General features: G+C 36.1%; 2 protein-coding genes across 2 annotated transcripts in view; both read right to left on the bottom strand.

Moving 5' to 3' along the window:
* On the bottom strand, positions 1-5,651 carry LOC109061563 (E3 ubiquitin-protein ligase TRIM39). The gene is made up of 6 exons (XM_019078665.2): positions 4,785-5,651; positions 3,068-3,163; positions 2,579-2,809; positions 2,414-2,436; positions 2,093-2,211; positions 1-1,043 (listed from the first exon to the last, which is right to left on the bottom strand). Exons 1-6 carry the CDS (start codon positions 5,196-5,198, stop codon positions 508-510), a joined length of 1,419 nt encoding a protein of 472 aa, XP_018934210.2. The 5' UTR covers positions 5,199-5,651; the 3' UTR covers positions 1-507.
* A 701-nt stretch (positions 5,652-6,352) lies between these two features.
* The window catches only part of kif5bb (kinesin family member 5B, b), a 17,384-nt gene continuing 1,050 nt past the window's right edge, over positions 6,353-22,686 (bottom strand). The window contains 25 exon segments of the mRNA XM_042735948.1: positions 6,353-9,210; positions 9,308-9,443; positions 9,966-10,182; positions 10,264-10,368; positions 10,867-10,938; positions 11,025-11,085; positions 11,177-11,278; positions 11,356-11,465; positions 11,642-11,697; positions 11,848-11,965; positions 12,232-12,406; positions 12,694-12,847; positions 13,198-13,408; positions 13,624-13,692; positions 14,518-14,708; positions 14,798-14,946; positions 15,044-15,189; positions 15,892-15,996; positions 16,173-16,297; positions 16,506-16,593; positions 16,684-16,739; positions 16,862-16,910; positions 17,183-17,287; positions 17,512-17,585; positions 17,926-18,025. Of these exon segments, the coding sequence (XP_042591882.1) occupies positions 9,313-9,443; positions 9,966-10,182; positions 10,264-10,368; positions 10,867-10,938; positions 11,025-11,085; positions 11,177-11,278; positions 11,356-11,465; positions 11,642-11,697; positions 11,848-11,965; positions 12,232-12,406; positions 12,694-12,847; positions 13,198-13,408; positions 13,624-13,692; positions 14,518-14,708; positions 14,798-14,946; positions 15,044-15,189; positions 15,892-15,996; positions 16,173-16,297; positions 16,506-16,593; positions 16,684-16,739; positions 16,862-16,910; positions 17,183-17,287; positions 17,512-17,585; positions 17,926-18,025 (2,769 nt within the window). The 3' untranslated portion in view covers positions 6,353-9,210; positions 9,308-9,312.

Raw genomic sequence — 22,686 nt, 5'->3', positions numbered from 1 at the left:
ATTATAACAATTTAACATGTGAAATCAATCTATCAGAAATCAGTCTATGCTGATTTACTGCTCAAGAAACATTTTTTATCAATGTTGAAAACTTTTGCTGAATAATAGTTTTGTGAAAACTTTTTTTTCAGATTTCTTTGATAAGTTCAAAAGAAAATAATTTACAATAAACATACTGCTACTTCAGATCATTTTAATGCATCCTTGCTGAATAAAAATACTGATTTCCTTAAAAAACGGTAGTGTATACTTAAAATGATAGTTCACCCAAAAATGAAAATTGTTAACTTAAAAAAAAATAATAATAAGCTTTTGTCAGCTGATTGGTTCCCCACATTCAAAATATCTTCTGTGTTCAGCATAATAATTCGTACAGGTTTGGAACAACCTGAGAGTGAGTAAATGATGACAGAATTGTCATTTTTGGGTGATCTATCCCTTTAAGTCATTCTTGTACTACCTCAGTCCTCCCGGCTCAGAAAAGTGTGTATCATGAAATGTGTCGAGTTACTCTGTGTACACAGACACCTTCTCTGCTAAAATATGCAGCGGATGTCTTTTACATGTGTTGGAGAAATATGGAAACACTTTTTCTGTAAACTTGTGCTTATACTTGTAGAGCAGAGAGTTGTCTCCGGCATCTGAGAACATGACCCTGCCGGCCTCCCAGTCGAGCTGAACCCGAATCTTCTGAGGTTTCTTCTTGAGCGTCAGAGGAGCGCTGGTGGCCGTCCGCGCGCGGTACTCTCCTCCGTACAGGCAGATGGTCCACATGCCGCGCTCGGGGCTCGGCGGGAACCACTCTTTACGCTGCACGCTTTCTTTCACCACCCCCAGTGCCCACTCGCTGCAGTCGCCCACCTCCACGTCCCAGCTGTGCCGGCCGGAGCCCAAGCCCTCGGAGCCCAGGACGCACTCGTAGAAGCAGAAGCGCTCGGGGTTGTCCGGGACCTGCTGGTCTTCCTCCGTGTAGCGGATGCTGGTGAGGTCATCAGACAGAGCCACGCAGACGTCTGCAGTGTTGGGGTCGAGGATCACGGGAGCTGAAGGTTTGAAAGGTATTCAGAGTTTAGTCACTGGCAAGATCAGTTTTGAGGCAGTTGCAAGTGATTAAAACTGGATATTCATAAACAAAAATGCAAATTCTACGTAAATTCTAGTTTGTGAAACTAGACTCCTAGACGACCACCGGGACAAGACCACAGGAGCCAGTTGAGTCCTCTGCACAATCTGACCATTCAGTCTTTATACTTCAGCATATTATGTTTAATTCAGTGTATCACTTGCTGTTTCTTTGTAATTAATTGTGAAAAATGATTTTTACACTATATATTTTTAGTGTATTTGCTACTTTTGAACAAAATATAGCTGACACTTTTTATATTTAATGGAAACTTTGATTATACTGTATATTATACGGCATTTTATTTTATTTTCAATTACAGATTTACTCACACCAAAGAATGTTGTGATGTCTTGTAGTTCTGTAACAGAAAGATCAGTGTTTATAACATTCAATTTAAAGTGTTACTTGCCACTTCTTTGTAACTTATTGGGGGAAAATGGTGTAGAAACCAATTTTCGCTGTATTTGTTCATTTTGAACATAGAATTTTACAGTCTAAACTTTTTTTTTTTTTAAAGGAAACTGAGTTAGTGTTGAGTATATTTCTTTTATTGCATTGTGTTGCATTGCATGTAATATCTAAATATTTAACCAAAGGAATATGAAGAATAGGAAGTTTCTTTCAGTCAATACTAAAATAATTGGAAATATTCTTGATTTGCTTCTCTACCTTCAAAAATGCCATATCAATGTTCATGGACTCTTCTGCTGCAGTAATATCTGAACATGAAATATTGAACTGTTGAACTAATATAAAGGAACTTTTATTTTATTTAACTTTATTCAATTCCAGAATTACTCGCCACTAAAGGATGCATAAAGACCAGTATAACCAGATACACGTCAAAATTCTGGGTTTGTGAGACGAAGGGTACAGTGACAGGTTTAATCTATTTGCTCTTACTGTACGTGACGGCGGTCTGCATCTCCTCCAAAAATATAAACTCGAACATGACCACTGTCTTACTGTACGTGACGGCGGTCTGCATCTTCTCCCACACTCTGAACTTGAGCGAGCCGATGTGTTTGGCCACATCAATCAAAGCTCCAGAGATTTCCACTGGATCCTGAACAGTGCAGTCCATCCTGGGACAGAAACAGAGAAGCTTCTTCAGATAAACTTAGGTTCATCCAAAACTGACAATGAGCCAGAGTCAACAAATTCAGCTCACGTTAATGTTACATGTCAACGGAGTTTTTGTTTAAGTAGTCTTGTGGCTACAGGCTTCTAAACCTCTAAACCAGTTTATTTAGTGTTATAAAATGATTGACTGACAGATATTTTTACCGTTCTGAAGTCTTCTTGTAGTTCTGTAACAGAAGGATCAGAGAGTTTTCAGAAAATGTGCTGCTCCAGAGTTGATATGCATGTAATATCTAAATATTTAATCAAAGGAATATGACGTTTCTTTTAATCAATACTATTAAAAATAATATAGATTTCTTTTGCTACCTTCAGAAATGCCATGTCATCAGCGCTCATGGCCTCTTCTGTTGAACTAATGGCTTCTCTTAAGGTCATGATCTCATCTGTCAGTTTGTCCATCTTCTCCTTCATCTTCTGGCTCTTCTTCTCCTCTTCCTCACTCAGGGCTCTCAGCATGGAGATCTCCTCATCATGCAGGAACTGATGGAGCTTTTCAAAGTTCTCCTTTATCAGACGCACGGTGTTCTGGGCCTGTCTCTGTCCAGAGGGTGGAGAGACTCTCAGAAAATATTGCCACCTTGATGTGTTTGTGCAAAATGTTTAAAAATGTAGTTAGAGAGTAATTAAATAACTAGTGCATAGTCACATGAACAGTATCATGTCGTGCTTACATTTTATCCATTAAAATTCATTTGAGTTCTTAAACTGTTCTGTTAAAACATGCAAAAGTCCCAAAACAGCCTGAATATCCTGTTAAAGTTGGCTTGCGTTGTTCTTTTGACTCTGAGATGTTACCCTGATGTGTTCTGAAGTTTCCTGGCAGGTCTGCTTGGCTGTGTTCAACATCTCCAGTTTCTCCTGCAGGGGTCTGAGAGCTGCTCTCACCTCCCTCTGAGAACAAAGTGAGTTACTGTCAGTTCTCGCTGTTCATCTCCAACTACAGCATGCAAAAAAAAAAACATATTGATACAACAGAACCCAAAACCTACTGGGATTCAATCCTACAATTTAGTGCCACTCTTTTATATTTAGTTATAAAATAGTTAGTTAATAATAGAAATGACTTGTAAAACTGCTGTAGAAAAAAAAAAAAAAAATATATATATATATATATATATATATATATTTATATATATATATATATTAAAATTGTGTTATACATTTATTTACTCAAAATTAACAAAAAAAATAAAAATGTATTTATTTATATCACATATATAAGTTTTTATATGTGTATATAGATGTATGTATATATTACCAAGTCTCCCATAACATTTTGCGCTCAAAACTACACCAAATTGCATGCTAGAACTTAATATGGCAAAATTTTGGTAGATTAATCAGCCTAGAAGCAGATATATTGGTCTATCACTAAAAGACATGATTATCTAAAAAAAACTGTGGCCAAATATCGGCCACTAGCTATAACATTTATTTACATTTATTCATTTAGAAGATGATTTATCACACAATATTTACTCATGATTAAGAAATATTTAAAAGTATATATATCAATTTTAAAATACTCATAAAATATGTATACTATATTTAAAAGTTTGTTATATTTGTTATAATATTAACAATAAAAAGTTTGTTATATTTGTTATAATATTAACAAGACATTATTATTATTATTATTATTTATGTGTATTTATTTAACAGTTACATTAATTTAAAGCAACTTACAAATGAGGAACACAAGCAATTTATCATATGTGAATGTGATTTTGTGTGAAATAAAATACTTCTTTCACACAATATTTTCTCAAAATTCACTAAATAATAAAAATTGAATATCAGAATATCAACTATATATTATTAGTGCTATCAAACGATTAATCATGATTAATCTCATCCAAAATAAGTTATTTACATAATGTGTGTGTACTGTGCATATTTATTATGTATATATATAAAAACACACACATACAACATATATTTTGAAAATATTTACATATATATTTCTATTCTTAAAATGTATATTATATATAAATATATTTAATATATAAAAGTACCATTTTTCTTAAAATATATCATTCATTATATTTATTATATAAACAAAAAATGTGTGTGTGTTGTGTATATTTATTATGTAAACAAAAACTTATTTTGGATGCGATTTTATAAATACATATTACATTATTTAAATAAATATTTAAAGATATATTTTAATAGTCTTTTAACCATTTTATAATATTACTAGACATTTGCAATTACAATTTGAACTCAAAAGTGGACATGGTACAATCATTTAAGATTACACTCAATTACATGCTTGAAACCTCAAAATGGCAAAGTATTGGAAGATTTATCAAGCCCTTTGTTTATTGCCTGATAAACTCAAAATGGCCAAGTATTGGCCAACGTATAGGTCATCACTAGAATCATGCAAAGTTTTGATGACATTTGCTCCAATCATCATATTATAAAATATTTTAACTGACACTTTTCAAAGCTTCTCATGTTGAATAGCTCAAATGCTAAAGTATGTTTTAATGCACCTATTTCTCACCTTACAGTGTTCTGTGGCCTCTTCTATGGAGCCGCACTCGTGAGCTTCATGTTCCGCTCCCTGACACTGATCACAGATCAGCTCCTCGTCCTCCATACAGTACTGAGTCAGTCTCTCTCTATGCTGTCTGCACAGATCTCCATCCTCCGCCGTCTCTCCGCCCTCCACGCCGTTCCCCACCCGCCGCGGCTGCCCTTGAAACAGCGAGTCGAGCAGCCCCTTCAGCACGCTGTCCAGCAGCTCGCGGCCGTAGCACTCTGTACAGCCCGGCCCGTCCTGTCCCAGCTCCTCCCGACACAGCTGCAGGCAAGCCTGGCACAGAGTGTGTCCGCAGGGCAGCAGCAGCGACCCTTCACCCTGGCAGCCTGGGCACAAGGAGTCGCTGGAAGGTGAAGAGGGTTGATCGCCTGACATTATGGTAGTTTTCTGGATGGTGTTGTCTTCTAAATGTCCTTCCTCGCTCTGTGTCTGGTCTGCAGCTCTCTGGTTGTTACACAATCACTGCTATGCACTGGGTATCAAAGGAAATCCCCGTTTGGATAGTTGATGGTCTATTTATAAGCAAGTTATTTTGAAGCAAGCTCCAAGTTGTTTATATGCAATGGTGTCTGTGTGGAGAGTTTCACTTGGTGCAGATCGTAGGGCAAGAGTCTGTTGCTGAGTCACTAGTGAGAGTGTGTGTGTGTGTGTGTGTGTGTGTGTGTGAGGGGGGGGGTCTGGCATTAAAGCGTAAAGTGATACCACTTTCCTCAAGTGCTCTAACATCAGTCAAAACCGAATCACATTCATCTGCACCAGTGCAAAATTTCACCACACTGACAGAAGCAAAGTGTTCATCTGTTTATCTGCCAAGTCCTTTCTGAAACATTTGTGAAAATACTTAATGAAAACAGAAAGCATTACTGAATAATATTTTCTTAACAAATGTCATTTTTCATTGTGTAATCTTTCCCGTTTTTTTTTTTTTTTTTTTAATGTACAAGGTAAAGGTTTCATCAAGTGATTTCACTGTATTTTTAACCTGAAGAATTTGTAATTTATATGATTCAAAAAAATATAAAGCAGCAAAACTGCTTTTATATAATTTTCTTCAACATTGATAAATGTTTCTTGAGAAGCAAATCAGCAAATAAAAAATTATCCATAAATAATAATAATAATAATAATAATAATAATAATAATAAAAAATTATTACCCAAATACATATTAAAAAAAAAAAAAAAAAAAAAAAAACATTTTAAAGTTCTAAAGAGTTTCATAAATATATATTTTATATAAAATGACCCATATGGTCCTTTCATGCATTGATCAGTGTAACTAAATTACGTGTAATTTTGAGAAATTAGTCCCAGTAATATTTTTGTTTTCCTATAAGCCTGTGGACATATGGCTACACGTGGTTCTACATCTTTCATAATATATCTGCAGCAATATGTAACATTTACAATCCCTAAATTCAACCATAAGGTCATTCCCGGAAGATAGATTCCAGCAAAAAAAAAAAAAATAATAATAATTTTAAGACAGCTTGTCATGCAACTCTCAAGAGCAAAAACAAACAAACTCAGTGTGTTTTACCCTATACTTTATTTGTGTTTCATGTCAAGGGGTGAAAACTTGCCTACAGTAAGCGACTAAAGGAAATATACACAGCAATTCAATCTACACACGCTGAAGAACCAACTGTACACATTTTCTGATCACCATTACATCTTTCCATTAGAGCCATTTAAATGGAGTGTTTTGCAGATTCAAGGCAAAACAAAATACAAAAAAACAATAATGACACAGTCTTCAAATCACATGACCTCCTGCAGAAGCTCCTCATTAACAATAATTATAAAATTCAGTGAGGAATTCAATGTCTGAGATGCAAATTTCCATTTTCAACAAGTGCGTTTTTCAAATGAGATGGTAACATTTTAAAGTGCTTTTAAAAGATTAAATTCAGCGAACAAGACAAGCGTTAGACAAATGAGCATTAAACGATGAAATAAAATGGGAGGACTGTTGAGTGCGGTTTTCAATTGCTCTCCGTCGCTTTTCTTCAGTACTGAGAAACTTGCACTACACCAGACTCATATTGCACACAGAAGGTCGTAAAACACCATCTTCAATACCCCCCTGCTACTACAGTACTACAGTCATTTACACAGGACACCTAGTAGGATCTGGATCCAAATACATGGAAAAACAGAGGACAATGGAAACCAAGTACACTGGAATCTACATATACTTGTCATAAACTTAAAAAAGATCAACAAAAGAAAATGAACAGCAAAATTCCTATTCTATAATATAACAGAAATAAATAAAACTTTATTACCTAGTCGCAAGTGCAACAAAATGAAAACATGACCTAAAATGATTAAATAAACCCCACCCACCATCAAATAGGCCCCACCCATTAACATTAGTCAATGAAAGGCAGTAACGTTGTGCTGAATGAAAAGCATTGGAACTGTAGAGAGCCAATCAGCAGGTCTATATAAGCAAACACAAAATCACAAGGCAACCAAAACCACAATCGCCAGAACTAAATGATGTGTGGGTTTCCTGGGTTGTTTGCAATGCTCAAACCACTGAAGATTCAATCGCAAAACTTTAAAATATGGACCCTATAATGGACTTAACTGTATCAAAACACAAATCAAATCAAAAGGTAAACACTCAGGAGTGTAGGAATATTGTGACTTCAATGGCTGTCTGACCATTGCACAAACCTCGCTCCAACAAAAACACAAAATTACACTATACAAAGTGTAAAATTAACCATTAAGAGGGTGTCTCTAAAGGGGACAAGGGCGGGATGTGTTCATTTCCACAGTCAAGAATCGCTTAACACACCCAAATATGAAACTTTTGTCATCATTTACTCACTCTCAAGCAGTCCCAAACCCTAATAAATTTAGCTTTTCTGTAAAATGAAAACAAGTAGTGAAAAGGGGCGGCAATAACAAAGAAATAAGACAACCTATGAAAAACTAATTTGCTCATATAATGCATAAAGTCATGTTGTGGCAGGTTTGAGGTCAATGACGCCAAATGGCATTACATCTCAATCAAATGACAAAGCTAATGAGATTTTAGAGGCATGAAGGGCAAGATCTGAAGTGAATAATGACTTTAATTTTCTATTTGATTTCAGAAGACATGGAATAAAATATCTCAATGGTATTTTGTGATATTCTGGAGCTTGAAAATGTCCATGTCTATGCCTTTTAATTACAAAAAAAAAAAAAAAAAACCCTGGTAAAAATTAAAAAGTGCTGATATCCTTTCGTGTAGAATGAAAGGAAAGTCTAACAGGTTTGGAACGACATGTGGATGAATAAATAATAATGTAAGTGTTCATTGTTGGGACAACAATCTCTAAAATTAAAAGCTTTGGTTCCCTGCCTATGAAAAACAATGTAACCGCAAACCTGCCTGGGAATATTGTTGGAAAAACTACGCGGAAAAATCCACACACATGATTACTGAGCTACAGAGCAGCATCGATACGACAAACTCTACCTGTTTAAACAGTGAGAACTGAAGATAAATATTGAAATGAGCACATGACATTAGTATTGTTTTTTTTAACCTAGCTACAACTCATCTAAGAGCTCAGGCTGTGACATACACACAGGTCTTTATGCTGTAACAATGATTACTCGTTTTGTGTTCGTACAGTGCTTTAAATATACCTGCAGCTCAGATTCATCTACATTAAGCAGCCTTTTCGTTGTCATTTCATCGAACTGCATCTCGTTTGTCTACTCTCAGACGACCCTTTCATCATAATTTAAATCTTTCTTCTGAACATGTCCATCATTACAAAAACTAGTTCAATGGTTCATATATACACAGTTCAGTTTTAGTGTTTAACATACGTATTTAGGTGAAATGTTCAACAGAAATGTATCAAAGCAAGAGAGAACAAGCTAACTCTCTAAACAAACCCAAAATGTGAACGTACATAAATAAGGCTAAAATAATGCAGCTAGCAGTTTGTTTGTTTTTTTTGTTCCTTTTTTCATTAATTTCTGCCTTTTTTTTTTACTTTTTTAATTTTGTAATACATTCAACTTGGCACAGTGAGGGATGTGGAGAGCAGGATGTGAGCAGAAACCTACTGTGCAAGAGTGAAGAGATACACGCTAGTTACACACGTGTCCACTGGTGCAAAAAGCCCGTCTTCTTTTTTTTTTTTTTTTAAGTTTTCTTTATATTTTTAAAGGGAAGATATAAGAGATAAGAATGGAGGAACATCTGTACAGCCCAGACGGGGATAGTATTTCATGTTTCATACACATATATATACTTATATTCATTTTCATATGTATAGTATTGAACCCTTCCGTGCTGTGGAATGCCTGTTCAGCTTTTTGGGGTGATATCATCTTCAGCTGGGGCTACTAGGGTTAAATTCAGCATTCAACAGCTGGAAAGAGTGAGAAAGAAGAGACAGAGGGTGAAAAGGGAGAAAGTTACTTTTCCATTTTAATAACCAATGTGACCTATTTGCAGCATGTACTCACTTATTTTACTGTTTGACTACGCCTCCACCACGGATGCCCACTGATTGGTTGTTCTGGAAGAGCCCCGCCCCTGAGCGGTTGACATTGGGGTGGGTGGGAGAGGCGACAGGGGGCTGACCGGGTCTGATTGGCTTGGCTGTGACAGGAGGAAATGACTAGTTAATCAAGCCAGAAAACAACTTTTGATTGCTTACTAAATTGGTCTTCTAAATCTATCAATCAAAAATTGCTCCTAAAAGACTGAAGGCTGGAATACACTAGAAGACTTCTAGTGCACAGATTTCCATCCTGGACGAATCAATGCAAGTCTGCGAGTTTTGGGCATTCAGAGTTGACCGTTTTTCACCTAGTTTATAATGGGCACAGACTCCAATTTTTTAGCTTTAGATTATGATTCCATTTAGTCAAACAGGTTTTATAATTTGAGCTGATGGAACAACTTGAAAAGGCTGATAGTGTGTGATAATTAGTAGTTTCATTTAAGATGCCCACAAGTTGTTTTAAAAGTTGTTTGTTAAATTCAAAGAAATCATTAGATGCACCGCGATTAATCATTTTAATCTACTAACATCCCTAAAAAAATGATGTGAGAAACACATCTTTGTAGCATTCAACAACTTTTACGGTTTCTCTGTTTTAGTATTTTGTGTATGCTAACCGATCTGTGCCGAATGTCCTCTGCGGGCCATGTTCTTGGCTCTGACGGCCTCTTTGATGCGGTCCACCTCCTGTTGGTAGCGTTTGCGGTCACGGGCTGCATTCTCTTTGGCCTCTTTGAGTGCAGACTCCAGAGCCTTTACACGCTCCGCTGTCGCCCGCAGGCGCTTCTCCAGCTTGGGCAGCTCACAGCGCAAGTCAGCGTTATCACGCACCAGCTGGACAAAGGAAAGAAAGACGACAGTGAGCATGTGTGTTTTGAGAGGACGTCCATGGTGATGTTTTGAGTGTGTGTTTACCTGCTTGTGCACTTTAGTGAGCTGCTCAAGGTTGTTCTCAAGGAACGAGATCTTCTGTTTTTGCGCCGCACTGCCACCGGTGTCATCTGAGTCCATCTCTGCGCTCTGTAAAAATATGTTAATGCATAATTCAGGCATGTGTGAGAGTGGCCAATAAAGCCATAACTGGAGATTTATGATGCTTTGAAGGCAGTGATGTAAACTAAAGGCTACTAGCCCTAAAAAAAAAAAAAGAATAAAAAAAAAGATAATCAATAAAGAAAGATAATCAATAAAGATAATCAATAAAAAATAAAATAAAATTAATAATAGTAATAATAAACCAAATAAAAATGAATATTATAATAACAAAAAAAAAATGAAAAAAAACAACATAAAAAATAATCCAAAAAAAACAAAAATAAACAAGAAAATTAATCAACAGAAAATGTTTTTTAAAAAAAGACATCTATACACAAGAACCTATAAAACCATCAACAATAAAATCAAAAAAATATAAAAATTACCTCACTCAAGTCATTATAATTTCCAAAAAATATCCACATTGAAACTATTTAATTATCTGGAGTAATTAAGAGAAGAATGTGTACGCAATGGTTGTACCTTCTTCACCCGTGTGGCCAGATCCTGAACAAAGAGTTTCCTCAGGTTATGAAGAGTCTGCAGCTCTTTGGCCTGAGGAGAAGAGAGACATCAGAGCGTGCACACATGCATACGAAGATGCAAGAAACCTCTTTCATGCACTGAAGAAAAAGACCTACCACTGTCTCCTCCAGGCCTTTGAGATCCTGTCTGGCCTGTTCCCTTCTGTCCTGCATCACCCTGTAAACATATTTTAGCATTAGCATACCAGACCAAATATTTGGCGTATGTGTTTCTACTCAAACCTCTACGTGTTCATTGCATGTCGTACGTGAGCTCGTGCAGTTTGCGGCTCTTCTCCTGGTCAGTGGTTTTGAGTTTCTCATGCTCCACCTTCAAGCGCTCTTGCTCCAGCATGATCTTCTGGTTCTGACTGAATCCAGAAAACAGGAAAAATGAGCCCATGTGGCCTTGATTGAGTGCCTGAAGATGTGTATGTTTATGTCTTACTCCTGCAGTTCAGTGATGAGTTTCTCCTTGGTCTCCAGCTCGTCTCTCAGGCTGCTCAGCTGTTTCTGATGAGCTTCTCTGTGGTTCTGAATCTGCTGATCAACTGCATCCTGTCCAATCATGCACAGAAATAAATGATGAATCACAAACTCTATTTTAATAAAAAAAACTATAAAAAACTGTAAAAAAAATACATTGAAATCATAATATAATATTATCACATTCACCTAAAAATGTCTGGAAAAACCATTGATATGCAATTAATATGTTGTTATAAAATGCTTACCTTGACTTCATTAGCACTTTGTATCTCATTCTCCTTCTCCATGGCATGAACTTTCTCTGCACAAGAGAAAATAAACTTCTTTCACACCCAATGCAGTCTCACCACAAGAGGGCGGTAAAAGTTGGTCTGTCTGAGCCACACAGTGTTTTCTATGGGCATTAAAACGCATTTATGAGAGGAGGAGGAGCATGTGTGTGTATTTGTACCCTGTGCACTGAGTTTGACCAGTTCCTCATTGAGAGAGTCAACATTCTCCTCTAGCTGTCTCTTCTTGTGTTCAATGTTTTGCAGATACTCTGTCAGGGACTTGATCTTTGCTTCATACTGTAGACAAACACAGAAATAAATCTCAGGATCTTTTTAAAGCTTCCTGTAAATGCCATGCTAGTGTTGTAACGGAGAGCATGTGGTGTTTCCATTTAGCTACAGTCATACATTAATGATCTAATAAATGTAAGAGCTGTGTAAACGCTCTTTTACGTTCAGTAAAAGAAACCAAAACAAGTTTGAAATGTTAGAAGACTGAGTAAATGCCAATTTTCAATTTTGGATGAACTACTTTTGCTTTATCTTGTCATTCTTGCATTTACCTGAGAGATACGGAGCTGGCAGGCTGCAAGCTCTTTCTCGTTCTCATCCATCTTCTTGTTGCTCTCAGCCTGAGCGCTTTCCAGCTGTTTGCTGCGCTTCACCAGAGTCTTCACCTCCGACTTCATCTTACTGATGTACAGACGAGCCACTGTGAACTCTTCATCAATGAGACCCACACAGAGAAAGAAAGAGAAAAAATTGAGGTTAGAGGAGGGCGAAGAGTTAAAACAGTGCAAAGGAAGACAAAGAGAAAAAAAGAGTGCAAAGGAAGAGATGGAGAAATGAGGACAAAATATTAAAGGTACAAAAAAAAAGTTTAATAAGGGGGAAAAAATATAATATATAAATTATGTATAAAATATATATTTAAATTATGTATATACAAATGTATTTATAAATTATGTGTGTGTGTGTTTGTGTAAATATAGATGTGAAAGAAAGGCTAATGCAACAACTTTGTTTTTTGCCTTTTCACCTTAATGTCATTGCTGCCTACGGCGATGCCAATCTCTGCCAGGTCTTTAAGCAGTGATGACATCATCTCAGTGACTCTCTTCTTCTGATGGTTGGTCATTTCCTTCAGTTTCTGCAGCTCAGAGTCGATATACACAAAAAACATAATCAAAAATATAATAATTAAATGTTTTATCTTTTGTAATATTAATTATAATCAACCCTGTCACATTACATGTATTATTACATAATTTGAAATATAATAAATGTTTTATCTTTTGTAATATTAATTATAATCAACGTTTAATAATGTTTAAGAATAAAGTTTACTTATTAATTCTACTGTAATATTAATGATAAATATATTATTTACATTATTATAATTAACACTATTAACAACATTAGATTGTATGTGTTTTCTAAAGATTTGAATCTAACTTGAGTACAACATTTCGGTGAAAGTGAATTTAACAATAGTGAAGAAAATGGTGTTTTTAATGACGAGTTTCTCCTCACAGATTTCTGGTTGAGCTCTTCACTCAGGGCTTCAAACTCCTTGGTCTTGTCCTCCACCTCCTGACTCTTCTGATCATAGTTAACTGCGAGCTCCTCCAGGGCCTGCAGCACCTCCTTCACCTCCTCTTTAGACGCCTCGTTCTCCATCTGAAGACGGGTGAGCTCCGCCTGCAGGTTGTCATGGTCCCTTCGCGTTGAGGCCAGCAGCTACAACACAAAGATTTTTGCGTTGGATCATCAGTGTCAAATTATTGAGGAGAGAGAAGAGGGGAATGTGATGGGAATTTATAGCTTTTAATGGCAAACCCCATCTCCTGAGGTTTTAGTCTCTAGATAATTCACAGCCAACTAGGAGACAGGACACTGTTCTTATTTATGGGAAATAACGTAAATCTGATGTGTGGTGCGCATTTAAGTCTGACCTCTTCCTGATCCAACATCTGCTGCTTGAGTTTCTCAGCCAGCTGAGACTGCTGATTTATCTCATCATCCTAAAAGCAGACAGCAGGGAGTGAGAGAAACACAGAATGAATGTAATGAATGAGAGCACACGAGCGCTGAATGGTTTAAACACTGGCAATAATTAAAAAGAAATTCAATTTATGAACTTTAGTGATGTTGCGACACTGCCTCAATTGCGCACGTGACAATTCCTGTCAACTGTGCAGCTGGAACCTCGCTTAATGCAGACGTGATGTGATTTGAAGCCATTTGCGCATTTTGAGAAAAAAAGAGAATGCGCGGTGATTCACTCACGCTGTTTGTGAAATTATGTCTCACAGTAAGTTAACAAATTACTTTAGAAGCTATTTAATAGGGGTGGGAATCTATGGGTATCTCACGATTCGATTATGATTCAGAGCCCCACGATTCGATTTGATTACGATTGATGATGCATCACAATGTTGTCAATCAATCGGAGCACCCTACTATTTACTGCTTTCTATTTGAAGAGATTTTTAAATGTAATTTATTCCTTTAATTGCAAAGCTGAATTTTCAGAATCATTCCTCCAGTCTTCAGTGTCACATGATCCTCGAGGAATCATTCTAATATGCTGATTTGCTGCCCATTTGCTTTCTGATTATTATTAATGTTGAAAACAATTGTGCTTCTTAATATTTTTGTGGGAACTGTGATATATATATAATTAATTTAATTAAAAGTGTTAATTAAAACTAAAAATATAAAGTTAAAAAAAAATCTTACTGACCATACATTTTTGATTGGTACTGTATATTTCTTCTAAATGGCCATTAATGCCAAAAACAAATGTCCAAAATATTCGTTCATTTAAAATCAGTAGTTCATTTTACCTTGTCATCAAGCTGTTTGAAGAGTTTGGCCAATTCAGCCTCACACTTATCACGCTCAGCGTCAGTGAATTTAAGGCCGGGCATGCTGGGAGACGAGGTGAATTTATCATTATTCATCACATTATCCAGGGCTAGAACATCAGCGTTTGCCTTCTCCTTATCGTACTGCTCCTCAGTGGGAACACTCTCACCTAAAACACACACAAAACACAATACAATTAATGCAATTATCACTGAATACATGCAGAATGAGTATGAAGCGTGTGTGTCACTACAGTACCGTTCCTCCAGCGGTTGAGCTCGTTCTCCAGCCAGGTGATGGTGTTCTTTAGCGTCTTGTTCTTCTCTTTCTCCTTCTCATATTTCTTCTTCCACTGCTCAGCTGTCAGCTCCACATTCACACACACTGTGTTCTTGATGGTCTTTGCTCTGAAAAAAGTATAAAAAAAAAAAAAAAAAAAAAGATTTACTTGGCGCTTAAAACAACAGTTTCGTTAAAACTCTCAGTGTGTGTATATCTCATCACCTCTGTCCAAACATGAGCGTAGTTTTGGTCTCTGCCTCGTTGAAAGAGGATGGAGAGCAGCAGATCACTATAGTGGTCCTGCAGTTTCCACCCAGAGAATCCTGCAAGATCCTCGTCATCTTACTGTCTCTGTAGGGAACGTACGTCTGACGGGGAAAAGAAATATTCATTCATTAACCTTCCATCTATGAAAAAACAAACACTTTCTGCTGAATTACAAAAAAGGTTCAAAAATATCAATAAAAAAACCCTTTCTATCATTACCAGTTTTTTCCACAAAATATTAAGATTTTGTAAAATTCATATACATGTATCAGCTTTAATGCAATTATCAGAACAAAAAATGAACTTACTCCATTTAATGTCAATGAACTTTGCAAATACAAGTTTATAAATAAATAAGCTCTTTTTAATCTGTAATTCTCTGTTGCTGTTTGGATGTATTAAAACACCCACAGATGCAGCAGAAAGATCTGAGTGATGTCTGCATTTTCTTCCATAATTATAACCTTGAAATCAAGATGCATTAAATAATATCCCCGGAATCATTCATACATGTGAAAATCAGCTAACAACTGAACAAACAGTTGTAATTTGGCTCAAAATTATTTACTTGTGGCAGTTTGTCTATGATTAAGGGATAATACAAGACTTCTTCAACCTTACAACTGGTTGTGGAAAGCAAAAATGCTATGACAAGCACATCACATTTTGTAAGAAACATGCTCGAGAAAAACAGTCCCTCTTATTGGAATCGGCACCCCAAAATTATTAAGAATCAAGCGTTGGATTTCATTCATTAAATATGATGCAGGGCAGTGAATTGTACAATTGTACATCACACCTACCGTTCCTTCAGCCAGAGCAGAGATGACGTTGCCCAGAGCGGAAAGAGATTTGTTAATGTTTTTGGCTTCATCCAACACAGCACCCTCTGCTCCAGTTTTACTGACCTGCAGTCAAAAACATCAAATCAGAGCCAGTGCCGCAAACAAATGAAACTATAATTAATAAGGAACTAATCAAATCACATATACTATTATGGGTCCTGAAGTAAAACCAGCTGCGAATAACAGAAGTGAAGAAGTGAAAGAGAAAACCGAAGTGAAAAGAGAAGCAGAAATATTACCTTCTCGCTTCCTGCTAAATCCACCAGGAAGAGTTTCCCGCTCAGTTTCTGCTCCGTCTGTGTGTTCTCTTGCTTGACGTTTATCAGGAAGATACTGTGACTCCTGGAGCTGTGCTCGTTCATGTCTGACACGCACCACAGAGAAAGCATAAGTTTCCATTTCCACTCAACAGGACACTCTTTTGGTTGTATAAACATCTTAAAATAAAACATAAGAAAGAAGGTCCTGAAACTACTCTCGCTAATATAACTCAACAAGAGCAACAGGTGTGGAAAAGTTCAGCCTGCTAAAAACAGCTATGCAGTGAGTTTGACTGATTTGCATGGGCTTACTTGTGACAGCCACATGTCTGTTGGATTTGCCTTCATCAATAGTGTCCATCACTTCCTCTGGGCTACACACAAACCGTTCAGTACAACCCTGCAGATGGAGAAAGAGATAGACAGGGAAAACATGTGAAGCACTCCTTCACTAATACATGTACAGCTAATTACTAAAACACAGCCTCACCTTTACATAAGGAACTCTGTTCTTGTCTTCATGTACAGACAGGTTGGTTTTAGATACTGAAAGAAAATTGTGATTATTATTATTATTTTTAATACGATTACACTCAGATTACACAATCTCTAATAAATGAAACAATGCAAAAAATGATAAAATCTGTATCATATTCAGTCATACGTACCATCCAGCAAATCCCTGATCTTGTCCAGGTAAATCTCAAAATAGGAGACCTGCCAATGCAGAACAGCTATTTGTTAGTATATATATATATATATATATATATATATATTATTATAATATAATAAAATATTTAAAAAAAAAAAGTCTTACCAAGGCTTCATGCATTTTTTTTTATATTGTGAAATAATATAACTAATACACACACACACACTTCCAAGATTTCTACTTTTGGTCTTTAAATTTCCCAGTCATAAATTCTGAAAATGTCAGTGGGAACCCTGTGAATAATTAGAATAATTATAATTTGTTGTGCATTTCAAACCTTGATATGAAATTCCAGGTTTTCATCCATAGAGTAAATGTAGTTGAATATATCCTGGACGATCCGTGGAATAATGCCCATGCCATCTGGATCATGCAGGTTCCCCTAAACAATCACATAAACAAATATTCAATCGTTATGATAACATGTGATGATTTACGGTACAATAAATGTACCTATAGTCCTGACTGGCAAAAACATTAGAAGAATATTAAATCTTAAGAAAAAGGAATCAGCAAAAAAACACAATGAGTTTGTTTTAAAATAGCTAATTGTTGAAAATCATACTGCCTTTTGCAAAATTTGTTTATTTCTAGATGAATTCTCACCTCCATTGTGTGTGTTTTTCCAGAGGAAGTTTGCCCATAAGCAAATATTGTACCATTATAACCCTCAAGCACATCTGCAGGGCACAACACAACATTCAATTTTAATACATTTATTTGTTTATGATTTAATGCCATGTCAGCAGCAATGGCTATACGCATGGCAAAAAAAAATTCAACTGCATCACTCAATTCAACCAAAATTCTTTTAATATAACGTTCACAATGTTAAAAAGTAAAAAAAAAAAAAAAAAAAAAACAATAAACTAAAATAACAATAACAACAATAATAGCAATTACTATTTGAATGAATTCCCATATAAGAAATATGATTAGTGATGCTTGATTAATATTAATAGCTTAATATAAATTAATCATGATCTGGTTGCTATGTCTCCTGGAGGACTCCTTTCTCACCTTTTACAATCTTCTGAGCACAAGCGTTGTAAACCTGCTCCTGAGTAGTGTTAGACTGAAACACCCGATCAAACACATATGACAATCAAAGAAAAAATCTCTTATATATATATATATCTTTAAAAACAATCTTAAAAAATTTGAACATATATATATATATATATATATATATATTATATATATATATATATCTTTAAAAACAATCTTAAAAAATTTGAACATCGTAAAAAAGTAATTTTTTTGTAACATTTCAAAAAGCGAAACTTTCATATAGATTCATTACATGTAAAGTAAACATTTCAAAAGTTGTTTTGTTTTAATTTTGACGATTAGAGTTTACAGCTCATGAAAGTCAAAAATCCAGTTTCTCAAAATATTAGAATATTTCCTAAGATCACTCAAAAAAAAGGATCTGCAAAAGAGAAAAGTTCAAGTTCTTTAAAGTATGTTAATTCATGCACTCTATACTTGGTCGGGGCTCCTTTAGCTCAAATGACAGCATCAGTGAGGTGTGGCCTGTGGCACTATTGAGCCTTCAGCTCATCTGTATTGTTGGATCGACTGTTTCTCATCTTTCTCTTGAAAATATCCCATAGATTCAATATGAGGTTTAGGTCAGGCACGTTGGCTGGCCAATCAAGCACAGTCATACCACGGTCAGCAAACCACTTGGAAATAGTTTTGGCACTGTGTGCAGGTTCTTAAGTCCTGCTGGAAAAGGAAATCAGCATCTCCATAAAGCTTGTCAGCAGATGGAAGCATAAAAAGCTCCAAAATTTCCTGGTAGACCTTTTGCATTGATTTTGGACTTGATAAAACACAATGGACCAACAACAGCAGACGTCACGGCACCCCAAATCATCACTGACTTCGGATTCTTGGATTCTGTGCGTCTCCTGTCTCCAGACTGCAGACCTTGATTTCCAAATGAAATGCAAAATTTACTTTTATCTGAAAAGAGGACTTTGGACCACTGAGCAATAGTTTTGCTCAGTGCCTTTTTCTCCTTAGCCCATTAAAGATGCTTCTGACGTTATTGCTGTTTCAGAAGTGGCTTGGTAGCCCTTTTCCTGAAGACGTCTGAGCAAGGTGACTCTTGATGCACTGACTCCAGCTTCAGTCCACTCCTTGTGAATCTCTCCCAAGTGTTTGAATCTGCTTTAATTGACAAGTTTTCTCAAGCTTGCTTATCCCTGTTGCTTGTGCACCTTTTCCTAACCAATTCCAGTCAACTTTGCATTTAAAATGCTTTACACACACAGTCAGGCTCAAAGATGATTAACACACAGTCAGGCTCAAAGATGATCATTCTGAGAAACCACACACACAGTCAGGCTCAAAGATGATCATTCTGAGAAACCTAAGACAATAAACTAAGCATGACCCTATTTACTACAGGCTACAATATATATCCAGTTACAAATGGCTCTAATCTTTAACGCAAACAGCAGTTAGTAAATCAGGTATGAAATTCAGCTGTTATAAGACAATAAAAGCATTTTATAAGAGGTCTTCTTCCAGGCATGAGCTAACTCTGAACGCCTATAATCAGATTTAACAGTGAACATTGTTTAGTAGTAGCCTTGATTTCAGAGGGGTTTTTTTTTTTTTTTTATACACTTATTACTGGTTCTCTAAAGGTATAGGCAAATGACTAGAATTACACCATCTGCAAGATGAAAATCATTACGAAAAATGACAAGACAAAGGTATTCTCATCAAATACAGCATTGTAACTGTTGAAACTGATTTTTTAAAATACCAATAATATTTCAAAATACAGTTAATACATCACTACTAGTGTTTTATATAAAACTTTAAAACTTTGAGCTTTTGAATTGTATGTAACAAGATAAGACTTTATGCACCTAAATATGTTTACATATTTTACTTTAATAAAAAAGTTTAACAAGCAAATCAGTCTGCAAGTAATTCAACCAGTAACCAACCAGTAGATATGAATCATCTGGACTAGACTGCATCATCAAATGACTCACTCGCCTATATGTTGAAGAAAATAGTACATCCTTAAAGAAACACTGTCAAAATAAGAGACTCTTTCTCACAGATGACATTGTTTGCATAACAACATATCTGTCAGCTGTGCATCTCTAAAATAGAGGTAAAGTAATATAATATAATTACATTAATATAATCTTTAGCCATCAGATGGCAATTTTCCTTGATAGCATTAATCTTGAACATTTCAATCACAGGATGAACATGTGCATGAGATGTAAGAATGTGATGTCAGCATTGGCAGTAATTACAGTAGAAAGCCTGTCATAGGCCGACCGGTATCGGTTTGCCGATATTGTCGGCCGATATTTTTTATTTTATTTTTTTTAACAGAACATATAACACAGATAAAATGCTTGAAATGGTGAAATTACTTAGTTTGTCCAGCAGACTGTGCTCCAATTTTTTGCCACTGGCGACCTGGATGAAACACTTTAAAGCTTAAGTCTATGGAATTTAACCATTGAAACTTTGAACAGCAATATCTTCGTAACGGCGCAGTGAATCCGCACCAAACTCGGGGATCCCTTCAGCTCGAGGAACCCTCTAAACTCCCATTCACTCACACAAGACGATCACTAATCACCTTACAACTGATTGACACCCATCAGAAGACAATACATCACAATCTGGTCAAATATACAGCTGATACCCTTTAGAAGACACATAAGATCTCCTCTAAGAGATCTGAACCTCACTGTGAAATAAAAAATAAACACTGTGATTTGATAGCCAAGAGCTTGAAAGAAGAGCCATACAGATTATATGACATGACATAAAACTGGTTCATGGTCTTTTTTTTTTTTTTGATCCATGAGCTCTAGGTGTCATTGAATATGTGATATAAAAATACTGCAAGAAAGGAAAAACAAACAAAACAAGGAGAAGTGAACGAACTGTAGCCTGATTTACAAGCAAAATAACTCTTTAAAGAATCATCTTTTTTGATTCTTCAGTACTTGGTTTAAATCAGTCTGACAAATTCTTCACCGAATTAACTTTAAAGGTTACAGAAGCAAGTTCAGGGATGAATCTGTTCATTAGCAGGGACACTTCCTCATGATCCTAATTGGTTTACGTGTCCTCTCCACTCTAGACTGACTTCTTATCAACCGTTCAAATGGGAAATTTCCTTACCATGCCACTGTAACAGGGCTAGATTAACCAGGTGAGGAAACAGCTGTGAGTGTAACAGTTAAGCAGATTAGTCTTCCTGACCAACCTCTAACACAACAATACACTCACATCTAGGGCTGCTTGATTATGGCAAAAATCATAATCATGATTATTTTGGTCAATATTGTAATCACGATTATTTAACAATTATTTAACACAATTGTGAGGGGGCCATATGCTGACTTGCTCAAAACAGCTGGAAGACAAAACTCATTTGGCCGACCCAGCATTTTAAATGGTACAGAAACTTAGAGATATTTGATTTTACAGTGTCGATTTCACATTTTCTCCTTCATCATTACTAATATTTAAAATTTTCAATGTCATAATCAAAGACTATTTAAAATATTAATAATGCAAAACATCACATCTTTGGAATTTCAAATGACTTATTTTAAGGTCTTCAGACAATCACAAGACTACATGAAGAGTGTTTTTGTGTAGCTGAATGTCCTGAGGCCGCCTGCACAGCCAGGATTGGAACAGCACTGTTTACAGCTCTCAGTATTCCCAATGAGAGATTATAATTGTGCTCCCAATGGTCACAGAGACAGGAACGTTCGTCACATGTTAGTTTCAAACATGCATGAGAGCGTGTGCTGTGCTTGCGTAGAGACAAAGCGAGAAAAGGAAGAAACAAGCATAAAAAGAGCTGTAATTACAGCATATTCCCTTATAAACTAATAGCGAAATGAGACGAATATCAACACAACAAGACATGCATAATCCCAATGCTGATCCTTGTATGTGCCAGACAGACAGACAGGTTTGGTTTCCTTCGTTACATCAAGATTTACTGCCCAATTGATGACCTCATCAACCTGCTGAAAGCCATTATACCAACACACACTCGCTCCATTTCACCAGACTGGGATAGCTGCTCTGGTGCTTGATGCTGACTTGCTCAAAACAGCTGGAAGACAAAACTCATTTGGCCGACTCTCAAATGCACACACACAAAACACGTCAGTGCACTAGAAAACAAAAGGGTGAGTGTTGGGCAGACAGTACGGTGTCACTGCAGAAATGAAGGCCAGGATGAAAAATTCTAGACACGATATTGCAATTTAACACAGTATGACAGAAAAACTACCAGGGCATATTGTCCACAGCAAAACCACAAAATACTCAGCTGTACACTACATATACTGCAAGAGGGAACTCTGGGTCATGACTCGACACCTCATGAGACTATTTTTCACTCTAACAGATCTATACTGCATTTTGAGTTCAAACAAGTGCTTTAAATATATGCAAAAAGCCAGATTGAGGATACTTTACTGCCATTCCATAACTACAATTTCGAGCATGTAAAGCCATTTTCATAATGTAAATAAATTAGTAATGATGCACTGACTGAAAATAGAAGGGATGTGCAAAATTTTAAACCATAAGGAGAAGCCAATATTATGGCAAACCAATGATGTCAGCATTTTAATGAGATTTTCTTTTTTCTATGAACAGTTACATATCAAAAACAGAGAAAAGACCGGTGCATTCTAGCCATTAATAAGAAAATTAATAGCTTTATTTATCTGGCCAACATCATTTACTCTTAAAACCTCA

Source organism: Cyprinus carpio, chromosome B12 (assembly GCF_018340385.1).
Source record: "Cyprinus carpio isolate SPL01 chromosome B12, ASM1834038v1, whole genome shotgun sequence".
NCBI lineage: Eukaryota > Metazoa > Chordata > Actinopteri > Cypriniformes > Cyprinidae > Cyprinus > Cyprinus carpio.
Note: the sequence above shows the minus strand (reverse complement) of the source record. Positions and strands in the feature narration are given on the sequence as shown.